Source organism: Chaetodon trifascialis, chromosome 4 (assembly GCF_039877785.1).
Source record: "Chaetodon trifascialis isolate fChaTrf1 chromosome 4, fChaTrf1.hap1, whole genome shotgun sequence".
In the NCBI taxonomy this organism is placed as follows: domain Eukaryota; kingdom Metazoa; phylum Chordata; class Actinopteri; order Chaetodontiformes; family Chaetodontidae; genus Chaetodon; species Chaetodon trifascialis.
Window position 1 is genome coordinate 4941736 of NC_092059.1, and position 25533 is coordinate 4967268.

General features: G+C 44.0%; 2 protein-coding genes across 5 annotated transcripts; both read left to right on the forward strand.

The window, feature by feature from the left end:
* The first annotated feature begins 3066 nt into the window (after window positions 1-3066).
* Window positions 3067-18126, forward strand: cpeb2 (cytoplasmic polyadenylation element binding protein 2). 4 transcript variants are annotated; one of them, XM_070960423.1, is made up of 12 exons: window positions 4097-4231; window positions 4342-4449; window positions 5954-6223; window positions 9508-9598; window positions 11702-11752; window positions 12960-12983; window positions 14589-14762; window positions 14849-14938; window positions 15130-15248; window positions 15359-15473; window positions 15749-15930; window positions 16320-17609. In XM_070960423.1, exons 2-12 carry the CDS (start codon window positions 4393-4395, stop codon window positions 16545-16547), a joined length of 1401 nt encoding a protein of 466 aa, XP_070816524.1. In that variant the 5' UTR covers window positions 4097-4231; window positions 4342-4392; the 3' UTR covers window positions 16548-17609. The 4 variants fall into 4 exon arrangements, with proteins under 4 accessions (XP_070816520.1, XP_070816523.1, XP_070816522.1 ...); XM_070960419.1 differs by having other exon boundaries at window positions 3067-4449; XM_070960422.1 differs by lacking the exon at window positions 11702-11752 and having other exon boundaries at window positions 3067-4449; window positions 16320-18126.
* A 3195-nt stretch (window positions 18127-21321) lies between these two features.
* LOC139330478 (complement C1q tumor necrosis factor-related protein 7) lies at window positions 21322-25284 on the forward strand. The gene is made up of 3 exons (XM_070961400.1): window positions 21322-21343; window positions 23353-23589; window positions 24656-25284. Exons 1-3 carry the CDS (start codon window positions 21322-21324, stop codon window positions 25282-25284), a joined length of 888 nt encoding a protein of 295 aa, XP_070817501.1.
* Window positions 25285-25533: the final 249 nt, after the last annotated feature.

Consider the following 25533-nt stretch of genomic DNA (forward strand, 5'->3'; position numbering starts at 1 on the left):
ATTTTGGGCATGGCCGCTCTGAGTGACAGCTAGGTTTCTGCAACCAGGCTTCATTCGGCCAGCCTCAGCTCCACCCATGCTCCACCTCTTTACCCATTTTTTGGATTAACTGGGAATTTGGTGGAGTCAGGCGCTGTCAAGATGGCGAGGACTGGAGCCACTGTCACTGAGCTTCACAACGGCTCTTCGGTAACCTACGTGTGATGTCACAGAGTCTGTGCATGTATGTTTTATACAGTTAATATTCACAGCATGTTCTCTCGTTATCGGAGTATCAGAGGCACTTTTTAGCTGCATTTAGGCAGAAACCTCAATGGCAGATATCTCAAAACCTGCACAAATCAGACTTAAACAATCTGCACAGGTAGACACCACCACAGGTAAATGACAAAGTAAGTTGTTTGTAATTTGGGTGAACCGACCCTTTAATCATAAGGAGGTCTAGACAGTACAAATCTGATTTTATTACTTCTGAATCCTGTGATTTCCACTGAGGCAGGCGGTCGATGGCACCTCCGCCTGATGACATCTTTGAAATACGAAACCAGTATTGAGTGGCAGACAGGAGGCATACTTCCTGTATGCTGGGATAGGATTATAAGAGATGGAACACACCCCTTGAATCCCAGAATAGAGTCATCACTGTTGATGGATAGGTCCGTCAAACAGGATGAGCTGATCAATCCTCTCCGCCCGACCCTTCAAACATACAGAGCGAGCGAGAGCCCTGAGTCAAACAGAGTAATCAAGCACACAAAAGGAAATGCAGATTACCTGTTGCTATGACGACTGCAGCTGCAGTGTGACAGCCGTCCGCTCTGACAGAGACCTAAATAGAGCTAGCTTTACAAGCACAGTGAAATCTGATGCTTAGCTTAGCGGGCCAGGTGCCTGCTAATAACCAACAGTAGCAGCGTAACCAGTAACCTGATTAAAATGAAGGCTGTGTGCGCTTTATTTCTCACACTCAATTTAATGTGATGCTAATTTAATGTGATAATACGCTCATGCGCATGTCGATATGTGTGTTTTCAGGTTTACATTTGTTCGCTGTGTACGTCAGACCCTCCAGTGTGCATGCACAGAGAGTACAGCCACATCTAAAGGTGATTACAGTGTGCAGGAGTAAGCTCAGGTTGGTCATTTGGACTGATGTGTCGCATTCTGTATGTTGAAGGGCAGCTGGGAATCAGAGAATGGACCCCCCTCCTTCCCCCACCTCCACCCCACCCACCATGGTTGACCCCCTCCCCCAGCCCATCATCATCAGACACCAGCAGCTGGCAGCCTGCCCCATTTAACTCCCTCCAGCACTCACTGGGCCTGGGTAATCACTGGTGCTCAGCACCATCCGTGGCCACCACACCTGCCCCCTTGCTGGTGGGACTGTCCCATCTGGGACCTTATGATGGGGCATTTCTGGGGGTGGGTGTCTTCTTACTTCCCAAAACAGCTCAAGGTGCTGTGAAAAGTGAGAAGAAAATCAAGATGCCAGCGGCTGAAATGAGGCCATGTCATTGATGAGGTTCATTGATGAGCTTCGTGTTGTGTTGAAGTTCTTATCACAGGAAATGCTTTGCAGCACTAATGAATGAAACAAAGGGATTGATAAGGTATCTGCACACACTTGGCTGACTCCTAGCAGTCCTAAGAACAACCTCCATAAATATACTCCCTGAGTTTAAGCGAGCTAATGAAATAGTTTTTTATATTTAAAGCACTGTATAGGTGGCAATGCATGTCAGGAAGCTGTGTGTAGTTTGTGCTGAGATTAGCCCTCATCATTAAGTGACCAGATGGCAGGTTGATGGTGCACATTGCTTTGCTACTCCAGTATCTGTCTTCCCATTAGAACCCACATTCACACACAGAGACTGTAATGATTTATTCAGCCTCAGTCTGGAGAAAGAGAGATGACCCATGTGTTCACACCAGAGGCAATAAAATCTATAACTGCAGATTTACGTGGGCCGTTTTGTACAAACAAGAAGAAAGTGAAGCAGAATTTGCATCATTCATTCGCATCTGCCCAACTCCCAGCTGATGCTTGTTTTCTATTTTAAAGTGAATAAAAGGCGTTTGCTGTTGTTCATCTGCTGAGGGAGGAAGAATCAGCCTAAACCCCTCTGTTGTTTCTCTCTTCAGTCCTCAAACACAAATGAGCACAGTCAGATGGTGACGCACACAGGACACACACACACACACACACACACACACACACACACACACACACACACACACACACACACACACACACTTTCCCATCCACACTCAAATATGCTGTGCCAGTGGCCATACAGTGCTGCTGGTGGGGGCCATTTATGAGGCAGATCATATGGTAGGGTTGCTTGTCAGCTTTGAGTTCAGAACAGGCGATGAAGATTCATCTCCCCTGACACGCGCTGACATAAAAAACTATATTTAGCTGCTGGCGTCCGTGCGTAAAGTGACGCTGGCGCAGACGCACGCACAATGGTTGTGCACTGAATACTGATGGGCACAAGCCGAGGCAAACTGTGCCACACTAATCATGTTGAAGTTTTTATGAGAATATTTTCGCCCCTGATGGCGCGATGCTGGTCAAAGACTGACCTCATAAAGTTCTGTATCAGGATTCATTCTGATCTTCTGGGCTGGGTTTGAGTAAGAAGCTCCTGATTGTTGTGTTTGAGGTTGATTTGGAGAATAAAATCAAACAAATGTGTGGCTGTATGAAATGTTTCATTCACATGAACCAAATGAGCCGCAATATAAACACAGATATCACCGATTTTTAGCCTACGTACTGGCTTCATACCCTGCAAATGACGCAATAAGGCAACTCATTAACGAGAAACAGACTCACTACACGTCTCTTCGGGGATATTCATGACATTTTTTCGCTGTATGGGACGACAGTGTATCTGACCCTACTGTAGGCCACTTCCCAGCTCTTGGTGAGGGTGTAAGCCTACTGCACTTTATGAATAATGAAAAAATGACGTAAACAATGCGGTCCTCTTTGCAGCTCGGGCCCAAGGCGAGAGGCGGGCGCACCGAGGCGTGATGCGGCCGTGACGTCGATTCAGTCGGGGATCTTTAATCCTCTGCCGCAGCAGCACAGCCGGTAACCAGAGGAGGGGGGTAGCACGGTCGGACAGGACCGCACAGGCTAGGCTAGCCTACTCCAAGGCCGAAACAGCTCGGTCTTTAGATAGGTGAAAATATCAGCGAGGAAAACGGAGATTACGACCAGAACGAGCCGACTATTTGCATAGGCCAGACCCCCTCCTCTCTGTGTCTGCCTGCAGCCTTTTCACAGACGTTTTCCTATTAAAGAGACCTCACTTAGAAACGGTTCTTAATATATATTCTCAGACGTTTAGAGTTGGATTTAAAAGCCGAATTCGGTTTCTTTTAGCCGGCTGACGGATACTACGCCTCGTCCTGCCGGTTTCCTGCGGCCAGTCGCGTCCCGGTTCGCCCTTCAGCTGCGTCGCCGCGTCCCCGCTGTTCCTGTCAGCTGCTGCGCATCAGCAAAACATGCAGGATGAGCCTGTGGGGGTGACAACCACGCAATTACCCCCGTCAACCGAAGAAAAGGACAGCAGCAGCGCGGTCAGCAAATCCGGAAAGCAGCCGAACCAAAGCGACGAGCGCGACGCCAAACTGAGCTCATCCACACCGGATTACAACCAGAAGAGAGCTTTCGCCGATTTCGGTCCAGATCGCTTTTGCCCGACGCAGTCTATCTGTGACCTTCAACACAGCCGAAAAATACATCAGCAGTTAAGTCAGCACACTGAGTTTAGCCCCTCAGAGTCGCCCCCACCCCAGGGACGTCTCAGTCACCTGCCGCAGAGGCAGCCGGAGCGCAGCGCTGTTGACCCCTGCGGCTCTCCAGTGGAAGAGGCTGAAGCTGATGCTGTGTCGCCATCGCCCACTTCCGTAAATCCAAACAAGATCCAAATGGACTCCCCCATCGCCCACCACATAAATGGCAACAGCAGCAGCAGCAGCACCGGCAACATGTTGTCCGGAGGTCTCAGCGCCGCTTTCCCGAACCTCCCCACCCAAGAGATGCAGAGCGCCAGCGTAGGCTCGTCCTCACCTTCCCTCCCGGGGTTCGGCACTCCGTGGTCTGTCCAGACCAGCTCCTCGCCCCCTCCCGCACCCAACTCCATCAACCCCATCCACGCGAACGCCATTAACCAGATGCCCAGCACGGACTCTGACAACGGCTTCTACCCAGGTATCCCCTCCTCCATCAACCCGGCCTTCTTCCAGAGTTTTTCGCCCGTGTCAGCTAATCCGTGCGCCGGGATTAATGTGCAGGGCTTCAGCGGTCCTTTCTCGCCCCAGATAAACGTCCCTCAGCAGGCGCAGAGTCGCAGGTCCCCGGTCAGTCCCCAGATGCATCCCCAGCAGGGCGCCTTCCTGCAGCAGAGGAACAACTACAACCAACATCAGGTGAGCTGCTGTATAGCATAAATCACATGAAGGTGACACAGGAGCTCTCCTGTTTCATTTATCTCTGTTATTCCCACCTCTGATGACCAAAAGAGGCCCCATGCCCACCACAGCTCCATCCTTTTTAAACAATTTCAATCAGGTTCCCATAATACTAAGTGAGCACCACTGCAGGATGTCCTCAGTTTAGGGAACATCTTGTGACTGTAGATAAAGCATCGCCTTAAGAGACATGCGTGCACGCCTGCATTATGCAGTGGTCGTCTTTGAAGGATAAAAAGTCTTTTTTTTACTTCATAATGCACTTGTCGTGTCCGCTGCAAGGGCTGAAGTCACTGCTCTTGAGGCAAAGGGAGGGAGGGGTGAACAGGGGAACAAGGGAGCATCACTGAATCTAGCTGTTGTTCTGTCCTGGAAGCTGGCAGTGGGATGCACTCACATGGCACGGGGCCATCCCGGTCTTGTGGCTCAGTCAGTGGGAATACAAAGGCTTGCAGGCTTTGGTGTCCTAAATGGACGTTTATTTGGGCGAAATGAACACATCTAGTATCTTGGTGCTGCGTGCATTGGTGTGTGTTGGCAGACAGTGAGGGCACCAGCAGTAGCTTACATGAAGCTTCAGATAATGCAGCGGTGTTGGGGCCTAAGCGTCAGTAGCCTCTGGCATCAGGTTCCTCATGTGATTTGCACATTGGGTGTGTTTGGGAGCATGTGCTGGGCTGGCTGTGCTTAAAGTGCTCCTGCAGTGTTGCTGTTTCACTGACCTTTAACCCCTTGCGTTAATTAGAGTGCTGTGTAAATATATTTCCATGAGCCTCCAAAGGACCCTGTCGGTCCCACCGTCACGCACACATCCACAGGATCAACACATCATGAGGAGACAAAGGGAATGAAATGCAAAATAATTTTATTGTCAGTTAAAATGCTTTTTTCTCTTTCCATTAACTATTTTGCCCAAGAGTAAAAAAACATAATTCATGTCCATGAGCCTCCATTGGTTTCCATTTTCTTTAGCAGCGCTGAGATTATCCTGTTTTTTTTTTTTTAGACAATAAAAACTCTCCTTATAGCACACCACCACACTCTCAGCTGATACAAAGAGAAAAGGGATTTAGCTCTCATTATGTGCAGAGTGGGTGAGAAACAGAAAGTTGATTGTCCTCGATGAAAGATTTCCACGTGAAAGCACGCGAGATTAAGCACGACGCGATTGGATGTATGATATGCTTAAGAGTGGACACAAGGTCCAGGTAGAGAGAGAGTTCGTGTAAGTTACACTGGCGGTGTCGCAGCGCATGGGATGCTTAGTATTAGACTTAAAGCCCTAAATCTTCTTATCTACCCACCCGTTACAGGAGCAGATCAAGCTAGGCTGTGGCTGACAGGGAGGAAAGGAAGGATAGGAAGGCAGGATGGGATGAAATTATATACAGATACTAAAGAAGCACTTGGCCTTTTTAACCCTCCATCTTCCCACGCCGTCTGTCCCCCTCCGTGTGTGCAGCCCATGGTGAAGCCGTCTCCTTGGGGCGGCCACCAGGGGAACGGCTGGGGCTCCGGGGGGATGTCCTGGGGCCGGGACCACCGCAGAGGGAGCGGCATGGGCGTACCTGGCTCGGTCAGTCACGTCTCGCCCCTGAAGAAGCCCTTCTCCAGCAACGTCATCGCTCCTCCCAAGTTCCCACGCTCTGGAGGATCACTGGGGCCTAAGTCCTGGATAGAGGAGAACATGTTTCGCACAGACAGCAACAGCAACACCTTGTTGCCCCTGCAGGTAAGTGTTTTGGGTTGTTAGAGCATTGGCTTGTGTTGGTTGTTTTGTAGGATGATTGGTTTGGGGTGGGGGTGGGGGGTTTGTTTTTAGTGTTACAGTGTGAGAATCACTGGCTTTAAAGGTGGGAAAGAACTAGTAACCAATAGCCAATAGGAACAGAGATTGGACAAAGGGCATGATGACGAGGTGTTTGTGTGTTTGTGAGGGTTTCAACTGAGATCCCTCGATGAAACATAAACTAAAAGGCAATGAGACTTCTTGTTATCAGTGGAGACACTGAGAGACACACACACAGCAGTGTGTAGACGTAAATTACCATAAAGGGGCATGCGTGGTTAGCATTTCAATCAGATGGGGGGAACGGGAATTGATTTGCTGTGCAGGTTTTACTAAAGGTGTAACAAAGTGGGGGTTGGGCTGAAATAATTTCAGGAGACTTAACACTTAGTAGGTGAGACCTGCTTCAGGTAACAAGGCTGCTGAAGCTCATTCTGAGCACAATTAAAGGAGCCACAAAACAATATATATTATATATATCACAACACTTACATACAGCAATAACTTTGATATCGTTATATTCATATCAAATAGATACTAGAAATCATGATTATTCATGCAAATAGCAATACTTATGTAGCTATATAGTCATCTAATTGGATTGCTTTTCATTGTTTATGTTAAATTTATCTGTAGTTTAGAATTTCTGATGCTATTTTTGACAGTTTTGGGGGAACAAAATGTTTTAATTCTCATGTAAAAACAGTGACAGGCAGCTGAGGCTGTATGTAAGAGGCTTTCACTGTCACGTAAGAATTACTCCACCGATTGTCTGTACAGTGTATTTCTTCACAAAGAGACTTTAGTACAGAGTACAGTTTGTAAGGCAGAGTTTTTCTTAAGGACACATATTTAATACTCAGTAAAAGCCCTGAAATGTAAACTTGTTTGATAAGTTACTGGACATGCTGCTGCAGTGTCTCCATACATTGGTTCATTTTAATGACCTCTAACAGAAAACATATTCATTACCGTGTGATTCATTCAGACTAAAATAATGATATCACCTAAATAATGGTGTCACCAAATGGTATTCCTGTTGCTATGAGCTCAAATTATTAGTGATATCACTGCCAAGAAGTACAGCGCTTCCTATTCCAGGAAACAGGCCCGACTCCATGGATTGTTCATTTCCATAAACAGTCTCGGACCCAGAATTTTTCAGATTCCAAGTCTTTTCCTTCCTTCCTCTCTGTTTAATGTTTGGCAGTCAGTGACACATCTCTGCTGTGTCATGTTTTAGACATCAGACAGAGGTAGATTGAGGAAGATACTGCAGGAGAAAGTGGCTTCTGCTTTCACTGAGTGTATTAAACCTTCAGTCTGCCTCGACATTTCTTTAAATTACACAGTTTTCTAGCATTAATGCATATCGTCACCTTACAGTTAAAAAGAATATCCACCTAAAACCACGATTCAAACAGCTGAATGTTGAACTTCTGTGTGTCTTATGATTTGCTCTTGATTCACAATGGCAGACAAGTGAAGTTCTGACATGTGACTGGTGGCTTTAAAGGGGAACTCCTCCGATTTTACAAATCAAAGTCTGCTGACAGGTGTTGGTGAATACTGCTGCATATGTGAAAAATGTTGTATAAGGTCCTCTGTGGCTCCAAAGGGAGCTCTGTGAAGTCTGGTGATTTCACTTGAGTCAGCATTCGTTGTGTCTGCAGACAACAGGTTTGAAAATGAAAAAAATTCGGGGTTGTGGAGTTAAAAAGCAGTGAGTTTAGCAGACGTCTGGAGCCCACTCCTCATCTCTCCAGGCCCCATTAGCCGCTACGCACGACCTGATCACTCATCAGCCGTGTTTTTGTGATGCCTTGGCTTTCAGACTCAGGAAAAAGTCTGGAAAACACGGAAGAGAAGATAGCCTTTCTAACACACGATTAATTAATGCAGAGAAAGAGTCTGTGTTAGTAGTTTGGCTGCCTGAAACCACAGAAACTGTGACAGAAAACTGAAACTAAAAAAGGAAACTGAAAATAAGTCAATAAATAGAACAATGAGTTCCACACAGGACACAAACCCCACTCTTCAGGGTGGAAGTCATGTGCTTCACCCATTCGTCCACCATGACCTGCTCCCTATACAGACTTTGTCACATGAATTGTGTTGTAGGAACAACAGCAGCAGACAAACCTCGCTGCTACGAGCATAACACGCCCACATCTGCACAGTCAAGTTAATCAAGTTGAGTTTGATCTTTGGTGAAACAGGCAGCAGGTTTTATTACTTTGGTTCTGCTGCATTAAATTTTAATAGCTTCTCCAAACTGTCCATCATGAGCCTGACATTGTTCTGGGAATGCGATGCTAAATCAGCTGTTATTTAGGTCCCTCTGGAAACCTCATTAAATTACTCACTGACTAATAAAGCAGTGGATCACCCAGCTGCTTTGCTTTAAAGGGTCATTTCACCAAAATGACTACAAAACACACATTCTCTCATCAACCTTTGGCGATATCAAGCCGTACAGATGAACTTGCCCTTTGATGGCGGCAGTCCTGTCACATGGATTAGTGGATGTGGATTAACTAATGATTCCATTATCAAAAAGCAGCTTTTAAGCAGGTGATGCGGCGATGACGTAGATGTAAAGTTAGTGGAGTTGGTGGATTTTATTCCTTGTCGAGCAAACTGTCCTTTAAGATGACATTTAACTTCATCCTCCAGTTTATGATATGTCTGTTGTGCTAAACTAAACAAATGGAGCGAGGCGAAAGCGTACTAAGCAACCGGCAATCCGTCACTATCAAAATATGAAGCGTTGACCTTTACGCTGCCATTATGTCTGGTGTGGTTGGGCAGGTTAGGCGCTCTGTGGTATGACTCTGTCATAGTCGATCATTCAGGAGAGCTGTCTCAATGGCCGGCTGATGAGCTCCTAACCTCCATCTCAGCTCTGCGGCTGAACGCCACTCCTGGTTCTGGTTCTGGAGTCTTTGGTCCGGGTTCAGTCTCTGTCCGTCTGTCTGTGGGGAGTCCGTCCTATAGGCTGCTCACAAGTATACCTCCAGGCTGTGAAAGTAAATAAATACGGAAAGAATGTTAATCCAAGCATGAGCTACTCACTCTCTTAAGCCAAATACCCACACTTCAGAGGCTTTATTATTCATAAGCCAGATCCCCAAAGTGTGTTAGAAACGTGAGGAATTAGACGTGCGCTTGTTTTGTCAGCCCTCACTCTGCTCTCATATAAAACCTCACGCCTGTGTGTTTTTCAGGACCGCTCCAGAATGTACGACAGTCTGAACATGCACTCCCTGGAGAGCTCCCTGATTGACATCATGCGAGCTGAGCAGGATCCGATGAAAGGTAAGATTGCCTTTCCCTTTCTGTCCACGTTTGGGGTTTTGGGGGGGGTCAAATGGAGGTGATCGTGTTCGGCGAGGAGGCCTGACCCGGTGCGGCGAAGCGACAGCCCCAGTGCTCCCAGAGCTGCGTTGTTTTTCCACACACCGGCTTATTTTCTCCCCCGCTGAGAGCTTAATACTTCTGCCACCAGCTGCACATTTACATGACCTTCCAGCTCTGATCCTGTTGCTACTTAACCTGAGCAGCACACAGAGCTGAGGAGGAGAGAGAACGAGCGAAATGATGGTTCCTCTGTTTGCCGCGAATATCTCTAATTAGCTACAGATGTTTTCTGACAGAGCGACCATATGCATATCACACACGAGTTGGAATTTTTTAACTAGAGGAGAAGTGAGCTAGGAGACTATTAATAGGCCTGGGTTTCTTTTGAATTATTCCTCATGGTTTGGCAGCAGCGAGCGGAGAATGTACTTTAGTGTGACACTATCCTGGCCTCCTGGGCTCAGCTGCTGGACATCAGAGGAGCAGTGTCAAATAACTGCACCGTCCTTACCCTCCTCTCATAGAGACAGCTCATTTACAGCCTCACAGCCCAGCTTCGCTTTCACTTTAAATATGACCCAGAAGTAACAGTGCTGCCTCGTGTGTAGAAGCACCAAAATACTTGTTTTGTTAAATTTGTGGTCTCCACTAACATCCTACCAATCGACCTGCGCCCTCCTTTCTTGGGCGAGTTTCTTGTTTTTCCTGCCGGAGCAGATGGAGAGGACATGGGCCAGTGTGCACAGCAGAGAGAGGGGGATCGGGACTAATTTTAGACGTGATCACACTTTCACACACTGTGCATGACAGCCAAGAGAGGAGATGAGAGGGAAGGAGGGCCTGCGAGGGTGGGCTCTGCCATTTATAGCACTGACACAGCTAACACAACAGTGTACGCTATCCTGACCAGCAGCTCCAAAATACAGGCCCGCATGGACAAAATATTGCCAAGCTGCAAGTTGACATTTTAAATAAAGTTTTTTAAAAACTTGCTAATGAAGCTTGAACACTCACAACTTTCAAAAAACTCAGATGTAATGTTAAATATTGTTGCCTAGACAAGCCTAGACTCAGATAGCTAAAACAAAAAAATACAAACTAGAATATTATTTAAATGAGGAAAGCAGTTAATGATTATTTTCAGTATTCATTAGTTTGCCAGTTATTTTCTAGATTAATCTTTTGTTGTATGAAATGTCACAAAACAGTGGAAAATGTCCACCAACAGTCCCCAGAGCGTCAGCTGATATTTTCAAATTGCCTGTTTTGTCCAACCCACGATCCAGAACCCAAAGATGTTGTTCAGAGAGAGGGAGAAAAAACAAAACAGCAAATATCTCATTTCAGAAGCTTAACGTTTTAGCATTTTCGCTTAGAAATGACTTGTTGCAGATATATTTTCCTCCTCCAATCAACTAAATGATTAATAAAGGACTTGTTTCAGCCATAATTGAAATACAGATGTTTAAACAGAATATTGCTTTGCAGGCTGGAGTCATATTTCACACGCGATGACACGCGATCCCTCCAGCCGCTGCTTTAGTTGCAGTATCACAGCACACTGCAGGTGGAGAAGCCACAACCTTTCAGTGGTCCAGCTCTTAGATGTGAAAAGGAAGCGCTGCATTTCGTCGAAAGTCTCCTGTCTTACTGTATTACTGTTGATGAAAACAAAGTGTTTCGTTCTGCTACGTTCCTTCTATTTTCCTGTAATATCGACTCAAGGTATCTTTGGGGATAAGGAGGTCTTTGTTCCTTTTGCTGACTGCAGTGCTCACTGCCGACATGTGAGAAGGCTGCTGTAGCACATTCACTGGCAGGCTGTAGTGTGTGTGTGTGTGTGTGTGTGTGTGTTCTCGCTCCATGTACAAACACTGGCCTCGCCCTGTCCTCTCCATCTGCTCTGTCTCATCCTTATTTGTGTGTGTGTGTGTGTGTGTGTGTGTGTGTGTGTGTGTGTGTGTGTGTGTGTGTGTGTGTGTGTGTGCGTGTGTGTGTGTGTGTGTGTGTGCGCGCGCGCGTGTGTGCGACGTGTGTGTTTGTGTGTGTTTCTCATGTCAGGCCGTGTGGGATGCCCTAACCCCGGGGCTGACGGCCTACTCATGCTCAATGGTAATTATCTCCCTCTGTTGCAGATTTTCAGTGTTTCCATCAAATACAGACTCACTGCTCATGATGCATCCACTGTTGCTCTTTAGCCTCATTAGACACACTCACCAGACTCACAGTGGCACACTAGGTGACATGTGGTAGGTCTGGTGAAGAGAAGAGAATATCTACCAGTATCTGTTTCCTGTTTTTTTTTTTTAACAAACCCGTACAGTATGTTTCTATAAAGTGCCATTCGTCATGTAGCGCCAAACATCATTGTATTTAGTTTTTTAACATTACCATCAGTGTCAAACGTCCCATTTGCCACACAACTCAAAATCAAGTATACAAGTGGTTCATGAAGAGTGTTTCCATTGTTATATGGAGTCTCCTGAGGACTTTGAATGCACCACAAACAAGACATCCCTTCATTAAAATTAAATTGTCAGTAGAATAATTGCAGCCCTGCAGACTATTTTTCATTTTTGCATCACACATGGACACACGTCCTGTTGGTGTCAGAAATAAAATCTTGTTGTATAACAGTCTCAATAGGACACAAATCTGGGTCAGACGACATTTCCAAATAATTGCGAGCGAGCTTTTTATTGTTTCTGGTGCTTGTTGTTTCCTCCTGAGACCCAGCAATCAGGCATTCATTTCTGTCCTGTGCTGGAGACCCATTTTTGGCTCGTGTCTCTGAGGCTGAACATGTTGCTGAGATGAGCCTTGTTGTCCCTGACAGAGGACATCCAGGGCTTTTCAGTGATGTAACAGCCTGTGTGGAGTCAGACCCTGATGAGTTTATTTTTCTGATTTTCCAAATGGCTTCTATCAGATCTGGCACATTTTATGGAAAGAAGAAAGTTAAGTTGTAGAAAGTGTCTAAAATGAGTTTGGGAAATGCCTTTGTATGTGTCATCTTTGGACACATTACGCTATTTTATATTTATTTGACTTTTTTTTACACATTCAAGTAGATGACATAAACATTCAGACATTTACTCCTTGTCTTGATGTCCTCAACAAAGAAAATATGTAGGAGGATGTGAGATAAGTTTTTAAAGCATTAAAAAGTCCATTTGCTGCACTTTTTTTGTGATTGAACTTGACTCTGACTAAATTATTAGGTGGTTAGATGAAGAGGTCATGAGATAACTGCAGATTAAGGTCCATGTCTGTAACAATGCAAAGCTGAAACTTGCACTTTGTACTTCTTTACATGCAGCCAGGAGCTATGGGAGACGTCGAGGTAAACTCAGCTTTCTACAACGTGTTTTTTTCCATGTGGCTTATTCCCTTGTGGCATGCTTTATTGCTTGAATGGATACCAAACTGAGGCCTTGAGTCTGGAGTCAGGTTTCCAATTGTCTTTCCGTTTTTAAATTCAGGAACACCTTGATATTTTTGTGCTGTCAAACACTTGATAAGTTAAAATTTGGCCAATAAATTATTGCTGCTCTTTTTTTGAGTGTCTTGTTTTAGTATCCAGACATGCATGATGTTGAGGGCTTTATGTTTGGTCATGTTCATCTGAAGCATTGAGGCAGTTGTGCTTCTGCTCTATGGAACCACGAAGTCTTCACTATTTAATTTATTAAAGACAGTGTGAAAGAAAAAAAAAAAGAATAGGCAAATGAACCCTAAATAAGTGAATTAGTAAATAAATAAGTAATTGAAGAAATTCTTAAAAGTCAACTCATTACTTTGAAATGTTATTTCATCATTCATGTCCATAATAACATAATAGTAAATAGTTTGGGATGTAATTTTTCTTTAATTACATTCATATTTTGAAATATTTTAATTTCAACTATGAAATATTACCCAATTCATATCATAATCTCTACATTATGACGCATTTTATGGCTGCCAGATTGAGTCAGTTAGCGTCTGTTAGCTAGAGCAATGCTAATGATACTCTGAATAAACCAACTAGAGGTTACTGCTGTTAATAAATGCAGTACACAGACGCGGTATCTACACCTCTTTAGCTTATCATGACTGCACATGCTACATACTGTACCTAGCCGGCTAGCTTGTTAGCTTAGATCAATGTTAAAGTGAGAATCAGGTGTTAGCAGTGTTAGCTAGCTCCTCTTAGCTAGCCACCACAGAGAAAGAAAGACACACAGTCTTTCTCTGAGGAACATTTTTTAGATGTTTTTTTTAAGAATTGCAAAATATTCTTTTTTACTGTGTGTTAGCCGTATAGTCGATTTTTTTACTCAGATGATAATGTTGGTTTCTGTGTCCGTGCAGTAGCTAAGATGGTTGATTAAGCTTACTTAGACAGTGTTGTTACTCTTGCTAACAGGTGCTAACCGGCTAACAGCTGTGACCTTTGAAAAAGAGCACTTTTAATAGAAACAAAAAATAAAGCAATTTCTTAAAATATTTCTCAAATATTTTTTTTATGTATATATTTTCTAAAATTGGATATGACTTCATTTCATATATGACTATAAATTTAAAAGATATTTATGTATTGAGCACTTTTGACCTCTGTGGGCCTCCATACTGCTCAGCGACATTATTAACAGCTTTATTCCACACAGCCTGCCCTTCCACGCCTGCTTTTATCTGCTGCTCAGAGTGGAGCACACACAATCCCTCACTTTAATCTGGTGCTTTGTCTCACAACCACTCGTAAAACTGCAGAAAAAGCAGAAACATTATTTTACAGCCAGCCCTTCCTCTGAATGTATCCCTGTCATAGCAGAGATATAGGATTCCATAAAGGAGACGCAGAGACTTTCATTTGTTTTTCGACACATGTTTGTGATTTGTGTTGCTTGTGTGTGTTTGTGTGAATGCCTGACGTTTGCTGTAGCTTCAACTGCCTTTTGTCCACCAGGCCGCTCCTCCCTCTTCCCTATTGATGACAATCTCCTCGATGACGGCCACGGCAACCAGGGTGTCCCAGGAGTCCTCGGCTCCCCCAACTGTTACCCCCACCAAAACGGGGAACGCATCGAGCGCTTCTCCCGTAAGGTGTTTGTGGGAGGTTTGCCCCCTGACATAGATGAAGGTGAGAACCCAGTCCTTCAGGATCTTACTGCACTGCTGGCCGTCTTCTGCTCTGCCTGTTTTCTTCACCTCTGTTGTTTCCATCAGATGAAATAACCTCAAGCTTCCGCCGCTTTGGTCACCTGGTGGTGGACTGGCCACACAAAGCAGAGAGCAAATCCTACTTTCCACCTAAAGGTATTGACAAAAGCCTCCATATTAATCACACATTCATGGCTACTAAACCCTGTTTACAGTGTGCTTGGATGCTATGAAGCTCTATTGCTAATAAATAAGGTACCATTTTATCTTGAGAACAGTTGTTATGCAGTTCTTATGTCTATGTGCTTCATGCACACACTGAGGCTGTGGATGTGTGTGTTTCCCAGGATATGCATTCCTGCTGTTCCAGGAGGAGACCTCAGTGCAGGCTCTGATTGAAGCCTGCATGGAGGAGGATGGGAAGCTCTACCTGTGTGTCTCCAGCCCCACCATCAAGGACAAACCTGTGAGTTCAGCACCTGCAGCTCACACTGGGAGGACGGTGCTTCCATATTTATTTATTTATCCTGAATAAAGAAAGCTTGCGTTCAAAGTTAACTTTGACTTTGACTCCAGGTGCAAATTCGACCTTGGAACCTGAGCGACAGTGATTTTGTGATGGACGGATCGCAGCCCCTTGATCCCCGCAAGACCATCTTTGTGGGAGGCGTCCCTCGTCCCCTGAGAGCAAGTAATTACAGATCCTTTGTTTCTTCTCGAGCAATTTCATACCAGTTTTCTATGTAGGAACTGGAGCCAGATTTCCAGCTAACAATAGATGATCAGCTGTGTATTTGATGACATTAAAGGTTACGAATCCCATCTCGAACAGTCAGACACCCTCTCCCCCAGTCTGTCTCACCCCCTGCAGGGTAACTTCCTCACATCCTCCCACCTCTTTTCTTCATCCTTTCACTCCTCTGAATAGATTATTTTTCTCTACCATTCTTCTCACCCTCTGACTAGTTGAGCTGGCCATGATTATGGATCGTCTCTACGGCGGAGTCTGCTACGCAGGCATTGACACGGATCCAGAGCTCAAGTACCCGAAGGGGGCAGGGCGGGTGGCCTTCTCCAATCAACAGAGTTACATCGCCGCCATCAGCGCAAGATTCGTCCAGCTGCAGCACGGAGACATTGACAAGCGGGTACAGCCTACACTTCATTAGCAAATCCCTGTTTTTCATAAAGCCTCTCTATATATATATATATATGACTCATTCATCATTAGGATGTGTCATTCACATTGTGTGTGTGTGTGTGTGTGTGTGTGTGTGTGTGTGTGTGTGCGCGCGCGTGTGTGTGCGCGTGTGTGTGTGTGTGTGTGTGTGTGTGTGTGTGTGTGTGTGTGTGCGTGCGTGCACGCGTGCGTCCAGAGAAGCAGCAGCTTGTTGCTATGGTGAGCGAAAGCTTATTAGGGCTGATTGAATTAGCTTCCTTCCCAGTCTCTGCTGCGACAAGCCCCAGCCTCTCATGAACACACACATTATCGCACTGAATGTATTTATGCAGTCTTCTCTGAAACGTGTGTGTGCAGGTGGAGGTGAAGCCCTACGTCCTGGATGATCAGCTGTGTGATGAGTGTCAGGGTGCACGCTGCGGAGGGAAGTTCGCCCCCTTTTTCTGCGCTAACGTCACCTGCCTGCAGTACTACTGCGAATTCTGCTGGGCCAACATCCACTCCCGCGCCGGACGGGAGTTTCACAAGCCCCTGGTCAAAGAGGGAGCCGACCGCCCGCGACAGATTCACTTCCGCTGGAACTAGAGAGGCGACCACAGCCATGGCGACACGGTCAGAGGGAAGGGAAATGAAACGCTGGCTAAAAGGAAAAAGAGCATCGCTCTGCCTCTCCTGCTCTCCTAAGCTATCAGTATAATCGAGTACGTAACATTATACAGTATATACTATATATATATCTATATATCTTTTGTAGCAGCCAAACACCACAAGCCTCAGTTTTTCACCAAAACCCCCCTCACATCTCAGGCTCTGACAACTCTACAACTCTTTTGTGGTACTTTCATCTTTTCTAAGAGGAGATTTAAAAAGAGATTGATTTTTGTAGGTTTTTTTATTATTATTATTATTTTTGTATGTGAGATTTAAAGTAGATACGGGAATGTTTTTGCATGGGGGCAGCTCGTCTGTCTGTCTGTCTGCTGCTAGCCACCCTACAGTGCGTGTAGTGCACACTTGTTTCTGGGAAATCCTTGATTCTCCAACGTCGACGCCTGCCCCAGGTCATTAACCAAAGGTAGCAAAAAGATAGGAAGCATAAATTTGACACATTTTCTGCCGCAAAACGAAACAGTTGTTTTTTAATGTTACCATGGGCTCTTTCGTCTTGGTAGAGGGTTTATTAAATAACGATAATAAGGAAATTTCTGCGCTCATACTGACCCATAGAGTGATACCTCAAAATATTAGATCTGGTTTCTTGCTAACTGTATTCAACATTTATACTTAACAAGCTATTTTAGAAGCTTTGCTGCTACATATACATATATATGAATAAATGTGTAGGTATTATATTTAATGCCTTTTATAAACCAGAATCACGTAAAATGAAATGCAGTACGCACTCAACCACTGATGGCCCCCATTGCCATGGAAAGTGCATGTTATGACAATAGGCTTAGTTACACATAGAGCATGCAGGATAGATGTGAGAATAAAAAAACAAACCACTGAAATCATGATTAAAGGCAAGACATTAAAGTAGCATGACCATCTATTACAGATGCCTAAGAGGGACAAAAAAATCAGACAAAGCTGAATAAGTAAAAAAAAAAACATATTTAAACTTGCATGCGTTGATGTTTATCTGTTGTTTGATCCGTTTACGTACTTAACGATACAAAAAGTGATATTGGTTCTAATGTAGACTTAGTGGACGCCATCATTTTGTGACACACGGTGGCTCGTATGGCCAAAAACAAAAAAACATACAAAAAAAAAGCTCCTGTTGAGAAGCAAAGTGGTGTTCAGTGGTTTGTGTCTGTGTCGTCCCCGTGCTGTGTGACTGTTTTTAGCGTAGACTGAGGCTCTAGTTTAGTTACCAACAGATGACGTAGAGGAGAATGAAAACATGAAAATCACCCCTGCCTTCACTCTACCTGTCCCACGTTCATGTGGTTCCAAAGGTCGACCCTGACACAGCGCCGCCCCCCCCGGAGCGAAATGCAAACGAGAAGCTTTGGCTGCGAGGAGGCTGGAGGTCGTGCTAATGAGCATTTTGTAGTGACAGTCAGGCTTTCGTGCCGTGTGTCTGAAGACGAAACTCCCCTCTCTTTGTATTGTTTGATTTCCAGCGTGACCCTTGAATTCCTCTTTAAAAAAATAACTATTTAGGGACAATCTCTGTGAGGACGGTGGCCCGGCCGTCCGTCTGGTACTGTACAAGTGTGTTGCTCTCGTGTCGTCGTGGTTTTTGTGCTCCACGCCCGGTGTGTGCTCCTCAGTGTCGGTGTTCAGACGTCAAAGTGTGTACTGTTACAAAACCTTAATGAAACTGAGACTCTGAGTTTATTTCTAGTCATAGAATTGAATTTGTTTGTGTCAACTACCTACCCACCACTGGCCCTTCAGTATGTTTTTATAATATATATTATGCACTACTTTTCTATACCCCCACTCATTTGGTTTCTTATCCACCCCGTTAAGTGATCTCAGTGTGGATCTCTCTGAAACCTCCACCTATTTATAATTCAGATTTATTAAATTTTATTTTTTCATGATTACCTATTTAAGATGTAGCGTGAAGCAGTGGTCTTAAGTTATCTATATTCTGTATGAGTAGAGCAGGAACCCGATGTGTTCTAATATATTCTAATGTCGTCTGGTTGTTGTGAGGACCGGGAGTCAAAGCGCGACGGAGGTGAAGGTTAAAGAGCGAGCTCCCGCCCACCCCCACCCCCCACCCCCGTGGCTTTAGTTCTCATGATGAACATGTTTGAATATCGTCACCTGTAACACTTGACTCGTGCTGTTTTTGTGAGGTTCTATTTTCTATGTTGAACACTGTTACTTTGTTCTGTACGTGTCTTTGTTTTTGTAAAAATCATATTTATTTCACTATTTTTGTAGACAAAAAAAATCTATTTGATTTTGATTGTATTTTTCTATTTGAATAGGAATATTATACGATTTATTTCCCCCCCACCCACCCACCCCACCTCACTTCCCCCCAGTGCTAATTATGTCCAAAAGTTCCGTTCAAAGACAAAGAATCACGACATTAGCAACAGCATCAAAGTTTTTGATATACAGCTGATTCTTATTTTGATACACATGACACATTTCGTTTGAAGGAAGGAAACATGAAGGTTTTATTATATTCTTGGAAGACACTTGAGATTCTCCCCTGTTGCATCGAGGCCCCAGCTGCCTGTCCTCATAGATGCTCTGAAACTTGAATATAACACATTTTGAAAGGCTGACTAACCTCGAATCTGTGTTGTGATGTGCAATACTGTTTCTAATGTTTGTATAAAAGTAAGAACTACAGTGTAAACCTTTTTAATGCAGATTTATTTTTTTCATTGCATATTTTGCAGATTTCTGATCCACAGTGTCATTTTTTACTGTCAGAAAAATAAACCCCATTTTTTCATTGCAACTATTTTTAAATCCAGATATCTTTGTACTGATGTAAATGATTGTAGTTATTTTGGATAGTGTTTTGCTAACAAAAGGAGAGACTTTTTCATGCATATTTCTATTTCATTTCATCCTGTTTTATCCCACGTTTGATTTCATTTAATAGTAGCAGAATTCTTGGAATAATTTTTCATATTTAAATGTCATTGGTATTATTTTGTATTTTTATGTGGAAATACACTATATATAAATTTAAAATGCTAATTGCTAAGATATTATTTTGAGTTTAATTATTTTTAAAGCTAAATATTTGTAATTTTATTGTTAAAGTGACTAATTTCTAAATCAGAGTTTGTGTATAGATTCACAAAAGTGGTTTATGAGGTGTTTGGATTGTAATTATTACTGAATGGTTCTTTGATATGCAAAATGAATATCATGTTTATTTTTATTTTTGTTGGTTTTGTATTTAAATGGGGTGTTGATTACAATTTTTTTTCCTTTCACTTCCTGAATAAAGACCCATTCTGTTTGGACACAACATGGCTGCTGCTGCATGCTGCATGTGCTGAAGACAAAGAGTGATGAGTAGTAATAATTTCATGGTTAATGTTCATTATTCCACTATTTTCTATCAGTCATCACACATATAGTGTTATGAACACATATAAGCCAAGTATCATATAAATACTTAATATTTAATAATATTCTAATGACACTCTCCCATACCTGAGGAATTATGCAAATCAGTGGTTTAATATCATTGCGTGCATTTACTCAAGTACTGCACTTGAGTACAATTTTTAGGTAAAATGGGTATTTCCATTTTCTGTTACATTATATTATTACACTTCTACAGAGGATTGTACATACAGAAACTGATGCTAAGCTTCTAAAATATAACAGATCGCTTTCGACTGAGCCAGTTAGTCTTGTGACCCCTCACAAAAAAGTCCCATTTGACCCCTTGTCATGTCAGCTGTATATGAGCTGTGAGCAGTTCCATCACATTTCCCCTGTAAACCTCCCAGATGCTTTCTGCTGCATGACTGTCAAATGATTAATTATTTCACAAAAAGAAAGAGAAAACTCCCTCCCCCTCAAAAGAAATGTAAGTATAAATCTGTGAAGCAGAACTTTGTTTTCCCTTCTTATCAACCCTCATAAATCAACCCATGGCCCCTCAGACCGTGACCCCTTGGAGGGCACACAGACCACAGATTGGGAACCTCTGAGCTAAACTAGCTAACAGAATATAAAGTGGTTAAAACTGACTGTCTACAACTTTAACATGCTTAATATGTGCTGATACATGAATGCAACAATCTAATGATTTAATTTCTAATCTTATGTCTCTCAGGGGTCATTTTCTGCTCAGTGAGAACTTGTGCTTTTGGTACTCCTTGTGTCAGTTCTGACCCCATCTAGGGGTGATTGACAGAAATACAAGTGCAGTACTGAGGTCAACAAGGCCCAAATGACTTCTGCCATTTATGAGTCTGACTTCTCATGGAACAGCAGCTTTATTTTGAAGGATCCAAGCTGCTGACTTCCACACTGGGTGTCTCATGTTCAAGGAGTCTTTATCCATGACATAATGGAGCTGAAGGCACACAGGCCTTCTGTGATTGCCTGGATGATAGCTGTTTGCCTTGGGAAGTTTATGAGGCGGAGAGAAGGGAGTGGATAAGGGGAGTCGGGGAAGGAGGGCAAGAGGAGGGAGTGTTGGATGGAGTGAGTCCAGGCTGCTGGCTGCCGCTGCTGCACTACAAGACGCTGTCAGCGACGAAGCAGCTGAGATCTGCACGCAGATGTGTGAGAGCACAGCAGGAGAAAGACAAATAACATGTTAACCAAGGGGTCGAGCCATCAAGAAGAGCGGAGTCTGAGCGGATAGGACGAAGACACGCAACGGGGAGAATTTTGATCATCTCTGGAGATGAACGGCTACTACCTGTGGGGTAAGAACATGGGTCACATACATGTCAGTGCTGTTAGTGGACTCTCACAGAACAGCTTTCATTCACAATATTAACAGACACGATGGAGGCACTGTAAGATTTCAGTAGAGCTTGCTGAGTGACTTTGCGGATGCCCCTCTGTGTGTGTGTCAGTGTTTGTGTACCCACATGAATGCATGTGAAGCTTTGAGGCTACATAATATATAAACTTGTATGGCACACGGTGAATGCTCTCCCTTAAAGAGGTTACATGTCTAAAGATGCCTTCATTGCTCTTTTTCAACCGTTCCGCATGAGTTGTGAAGCGCCCCTGGAATGTTTGTGTCTGACATCAATTACAGACACCTAAAGGCCATCACAGGAGCTGCCTCTGCTCGAAGCGGGCTCAGACATTTTCATTAACTTTAATGCTCCACCTGTTCGCCAGGAGAGGAGCGCAGTGAGATCCATGAGTTTTTCAGCGGCGTCCCATTATTAGAAAATAACTGCAGTCAGAGTTTTAAAAACAGCTATTTTTTTAATTAATGCTGGTTTTCTTCTCCTTTTTCAGAAAAGAAACTGAATGATCTGCGAGCGTGCGAGCGCATTTATTGCATGCATTTTTCTTATCTTCCCATGCACATACACATGAGCATGTGTGTATAAAAAGAGGGCCATTTTTCTTAATAATAGCCATTTTACTAATGCTGACATCATTGCTGCAGAGCGGAATTGGCGGGCGGGGTTTCTCTCTCACAGGACCTCACACTGGCTCCGTGACCAGTTCATTACCCTCAAAATCAAAAACATGCTACACTAACAACATGGAGCGGCTGTGTGTGTGTGTGTGTGTGTGTGTGTGTGTGTGTGTGTGTAGGTTTCACAGAGCAGGCTCAGCTTGTCATGTCTAGTGTGTGTATGTGTGTACTTCCTGTTTATATCACTGTTTTCACTCTCGTGTCGAACACACATAATTCGCCTGACGTGCTGGCATCTTCCACTGACAGACAAAGCAAGCGCGTAATGCCAAGGGAAACATGTTGCAATGAAGAGTCACACTTCTTTTTAAAGACTGACGAGGGGATGATCCCTCTCTGCAAACCTGACACACATGTTCCGACGCCCCCACTGATCTGAGACAGCCGGGGCCGAGCAGCAGATGCAAAGCTCACATTCTCACACCCACTTGGGCAAATGTGCGAAGAACAAGCATCAAATCTTTATGTTAATCTTTTTTTGTTCATTTGCTCAAACTCCCTGAAGATCCTCTTGTGGAGTAACTCTCGCTGGGAAGCCTCCACAGATGGTTTTATTATGGAATGTTCTGAAAGGTTGCCAGAGAGGATTTACGTGTATAGTCCTCATTCACCACTGCGAGATTTCCACCGTTTTTATTACTTTTGAGCAGATGGTTATTTTCTGCCAGTGAGGTACGGTTATTCCTGATGAGATCGCGTCGCTGGCTTTCTCTCTCTCTCTCTAACGTAAATGTATAATGTTTCTGCCTGCTCAAGTGCCATTGCTTCATGATTAGGTTCCCCTGACAGAAATTGTGCTGGATGTTATGTCATAACTTGGGAATGCTTTGGCAAAAAAGGAGACTTGGAACGGAGACAAAGGTTTCGTTTGAGGTCTCACATGCAATTCTGTGCTGGATGAGAACATCGGTGTGTGAGACAGAGTCAAGCCGCTATTGCTTCTCATTACAAGAGTCACATCTGGCCTCATGCTGTATTTCATCGAAAATTAGATTCGCTGATATGCTTTCGTGCTGTCTGCACCCATGACAACGCCGCTATAAGTGTTTTACAGCATTGTGACGACTGATACCAGGCTCCCCTTTCTGCTCCTAACCTGTTTAAGAGCCTGGTCCCACAACACGCTCATTCTGTCTAATGTCCAGTGTTATCTTTCTTCTGCTCTAAATATGTGCAAACATAAGTCTATTTAGTTCTGTATCTTCATCAGAGATGTCCCTAAAAGCTTGTTAGGTGTTAGTAAAGTTCTCTAAAAACTGTTTGCATTTACAGATTTGAAGATGTGGACGTTGATGGGAGTAGTCTGTCTGTGCCACTGTGTCTTTGGACAGCTGTTTGAGGCCAAACTGAAAGGAGCACCGCGTCTGATCTGCAGCGTCCCCGGGTCACCGGGCCTGCCTGGCAAACCTGGTCCCAGCGGGCCCCCGGGAGCAGATGGGAATGTGGGTATCCCGGGAAGAGATGGCAGAGATGGCAGGAAGGGTGAAAAGGGAGAAAAGGGAGACACAGGTATATGACGAAACATAAACAGATACAGCATCAGTTCATGTGTGCAGATAAATAAACACCACCACTCTGTGCAACAGAAAAGCGTCTTTACTTCACAGCTTGTAAAGAAAGTGAACTGATGAGCTCCACAGAAAAACTCATTATTAGGAAACGATTTATGAAACGATGCATCAGAAAAACTGTGCACCAGCTTGTGACCTTTGTTGCGTGTCATTTCCTGTCAGCACTCTAACTATCTAATAAAACTGTAAATGTATGATTGAAAGTATGATTTTAAAAAAACAAGCAAGAGAAGCTTGAATTTAGAATATTTGATTATTTTAACATAGATATGTCTTTTCATGGTCATAAATGAACAGTCTGAGATTCATTCCCAGCATCTCAAAAACACAAGCTAACAGCTGTTTGTCCGACAGAGTCCTTTCCTTTCATCACTGAAATGTTGTTTATACGTTTATCATGGAAGTTCACAGCTTGGTTAAGATTCCTTTTCTTTATTTACATTATTCAGGTGGTAGAAAAATTAATGTAGATAAAGCTGCCACAAAGTTACAAAAATATTTAGAAGGATTGCGTCTGCTCGTTTCATCCAGCAGATCCACTGATATCGTCTGCGCAGCCTGAATAAATCTGCCAGAAATAAATAAACGTCACACACCTGTGTTTTCCATTATGTGTGGAAACAGGAATTCAGACACACACCTTTGTCTGAACATGAAACCACACATTCAGATCAGAATAGCTCACTGTTCTTCCACAAACATACAGCATGTGATTCACAGTGATCCTTTGCTCCGGGGTATTTACTGTGCGGATGTAGTCAACTGCATATAAAATAGTTTGGATGAGTCAAGTTGAAACTGTGCTGGTCAAATGTCGAGGTGGCTGTGTTCCCGGGGTGACTTAATCCGTGACATGAGGTGGAGTTTTGTGTTTCCATTAACGGCTCCTTTAATAGTCAGGTTCAACAACTGCAGCAGAAACTGATCCATACGGCAGAATTTACCAAAAAAAAAGTCTGTGAGTGTGTAGAAGTGATGATGCCAGCATGATTCTTCTGTTTCAGGGTTAAAGGGCAGAGTTGGCCCAACAGGTAAGATTGGAAGCCGAGGTGACCGCGGCCCCGCGGGGAAACGAGGGCCCACAGGAGAGAACGGAGATGGAGGCCTACTCGGTCCTCCAGGCCGCGACGGGGAGAAAGGGGACAAGGGCGAAAGAGGGCCAAGTGGAAGTGCAGGAATCTGCAAGTGTGGCAGCCTGCTGCCTAAGTCCGCCTTCTCTGTGGGAATCACCAGCAGCTACCCTGCAGAGAAAATCCCCATCAAGTTCAACAAGGTCCTGTTCAATGAAGGTGGGCACTACAACCCACAGACGGGCAAGTTCATCTGCGCATACCCAGGCATTTATTATTTCTCCTATGACATTACACTGGCCAACAAACACCTGGCCATTGGTCTGGTGCAGAATGGTCAGTATCGCATCAAAACTTTCGATGCCAACACGGGGAACCACGACGTAGCATCTGGGTCCACTGTGATGTACCTGAACCCTGAGGATGAAGTGTGGCTGGAGATCTTCTTCAATGACCAGAATGGTTTATTTGCAGACCCGGGCTGGGCTGACAGCTTGTTCTCTGGCTTTCTTCTCTATGCAGACACAAACTATTTTGACGCTCTGGCTGAGGACTATGCATAGAATCTGGAAAACATAGGACAGAACTGCTAGTCACTGTTGTTTTATTATTAAACATATGCTATGGTCAGACTATATTTTTATACAAATGTTTGTACTGCTAGTTATATTATTACTATTGGGACTCACCTACTGATTTGAAAATATATTATTTAATAAATCTTGATGAAAAATCTGATTAATTTGTTTAGAGTGCAAGTTGGATCAAGAATAACTTAAAATAAACATTGTTGACAGGTAGAGCTTTATTTG

Coding starts and splice junctions, on each gene's coding strand:
- cpeb2 (XM_070960419.1), top strand. CDS start 3,523: ATGCAGGATGAGCCTGTGGGGGTGACAACCACGCAATTACCCCCGTCA. Junction 14,763..14,848: donor GCCCCCTGACATAGATGAAG/GTGAGAACCCAG, acceptor TGTTTCCATCAG/ATGAAATAACCTCAAGCTTC. Junction 14,939..15,129: donor ATCCTACTTTCCACCTAAAG/GTATTGACAAAA, acceptor TGTGTTTCCCAG/GATATGCATTCCTGCTGTTC.
- LOC139330478 (XM_070961400.1), top strand. CDS start 21,322: ATGAACGGCTACTACCTGTGGG. Junction 21,344..23,352: donor GAACGGCTACTACCTGTGGG/GTAAGAACATGG, acceptor TTGCATTTACAG/ATTTGAAGATGTGGACGTTG. Junction 23,590..24,655: donor GGGAGAAAAGGGAGACACAG/GTATATGACGAA, acceptor CTTCTGTTTCAG/GGTTAAAGGGCAGAGTTGGC.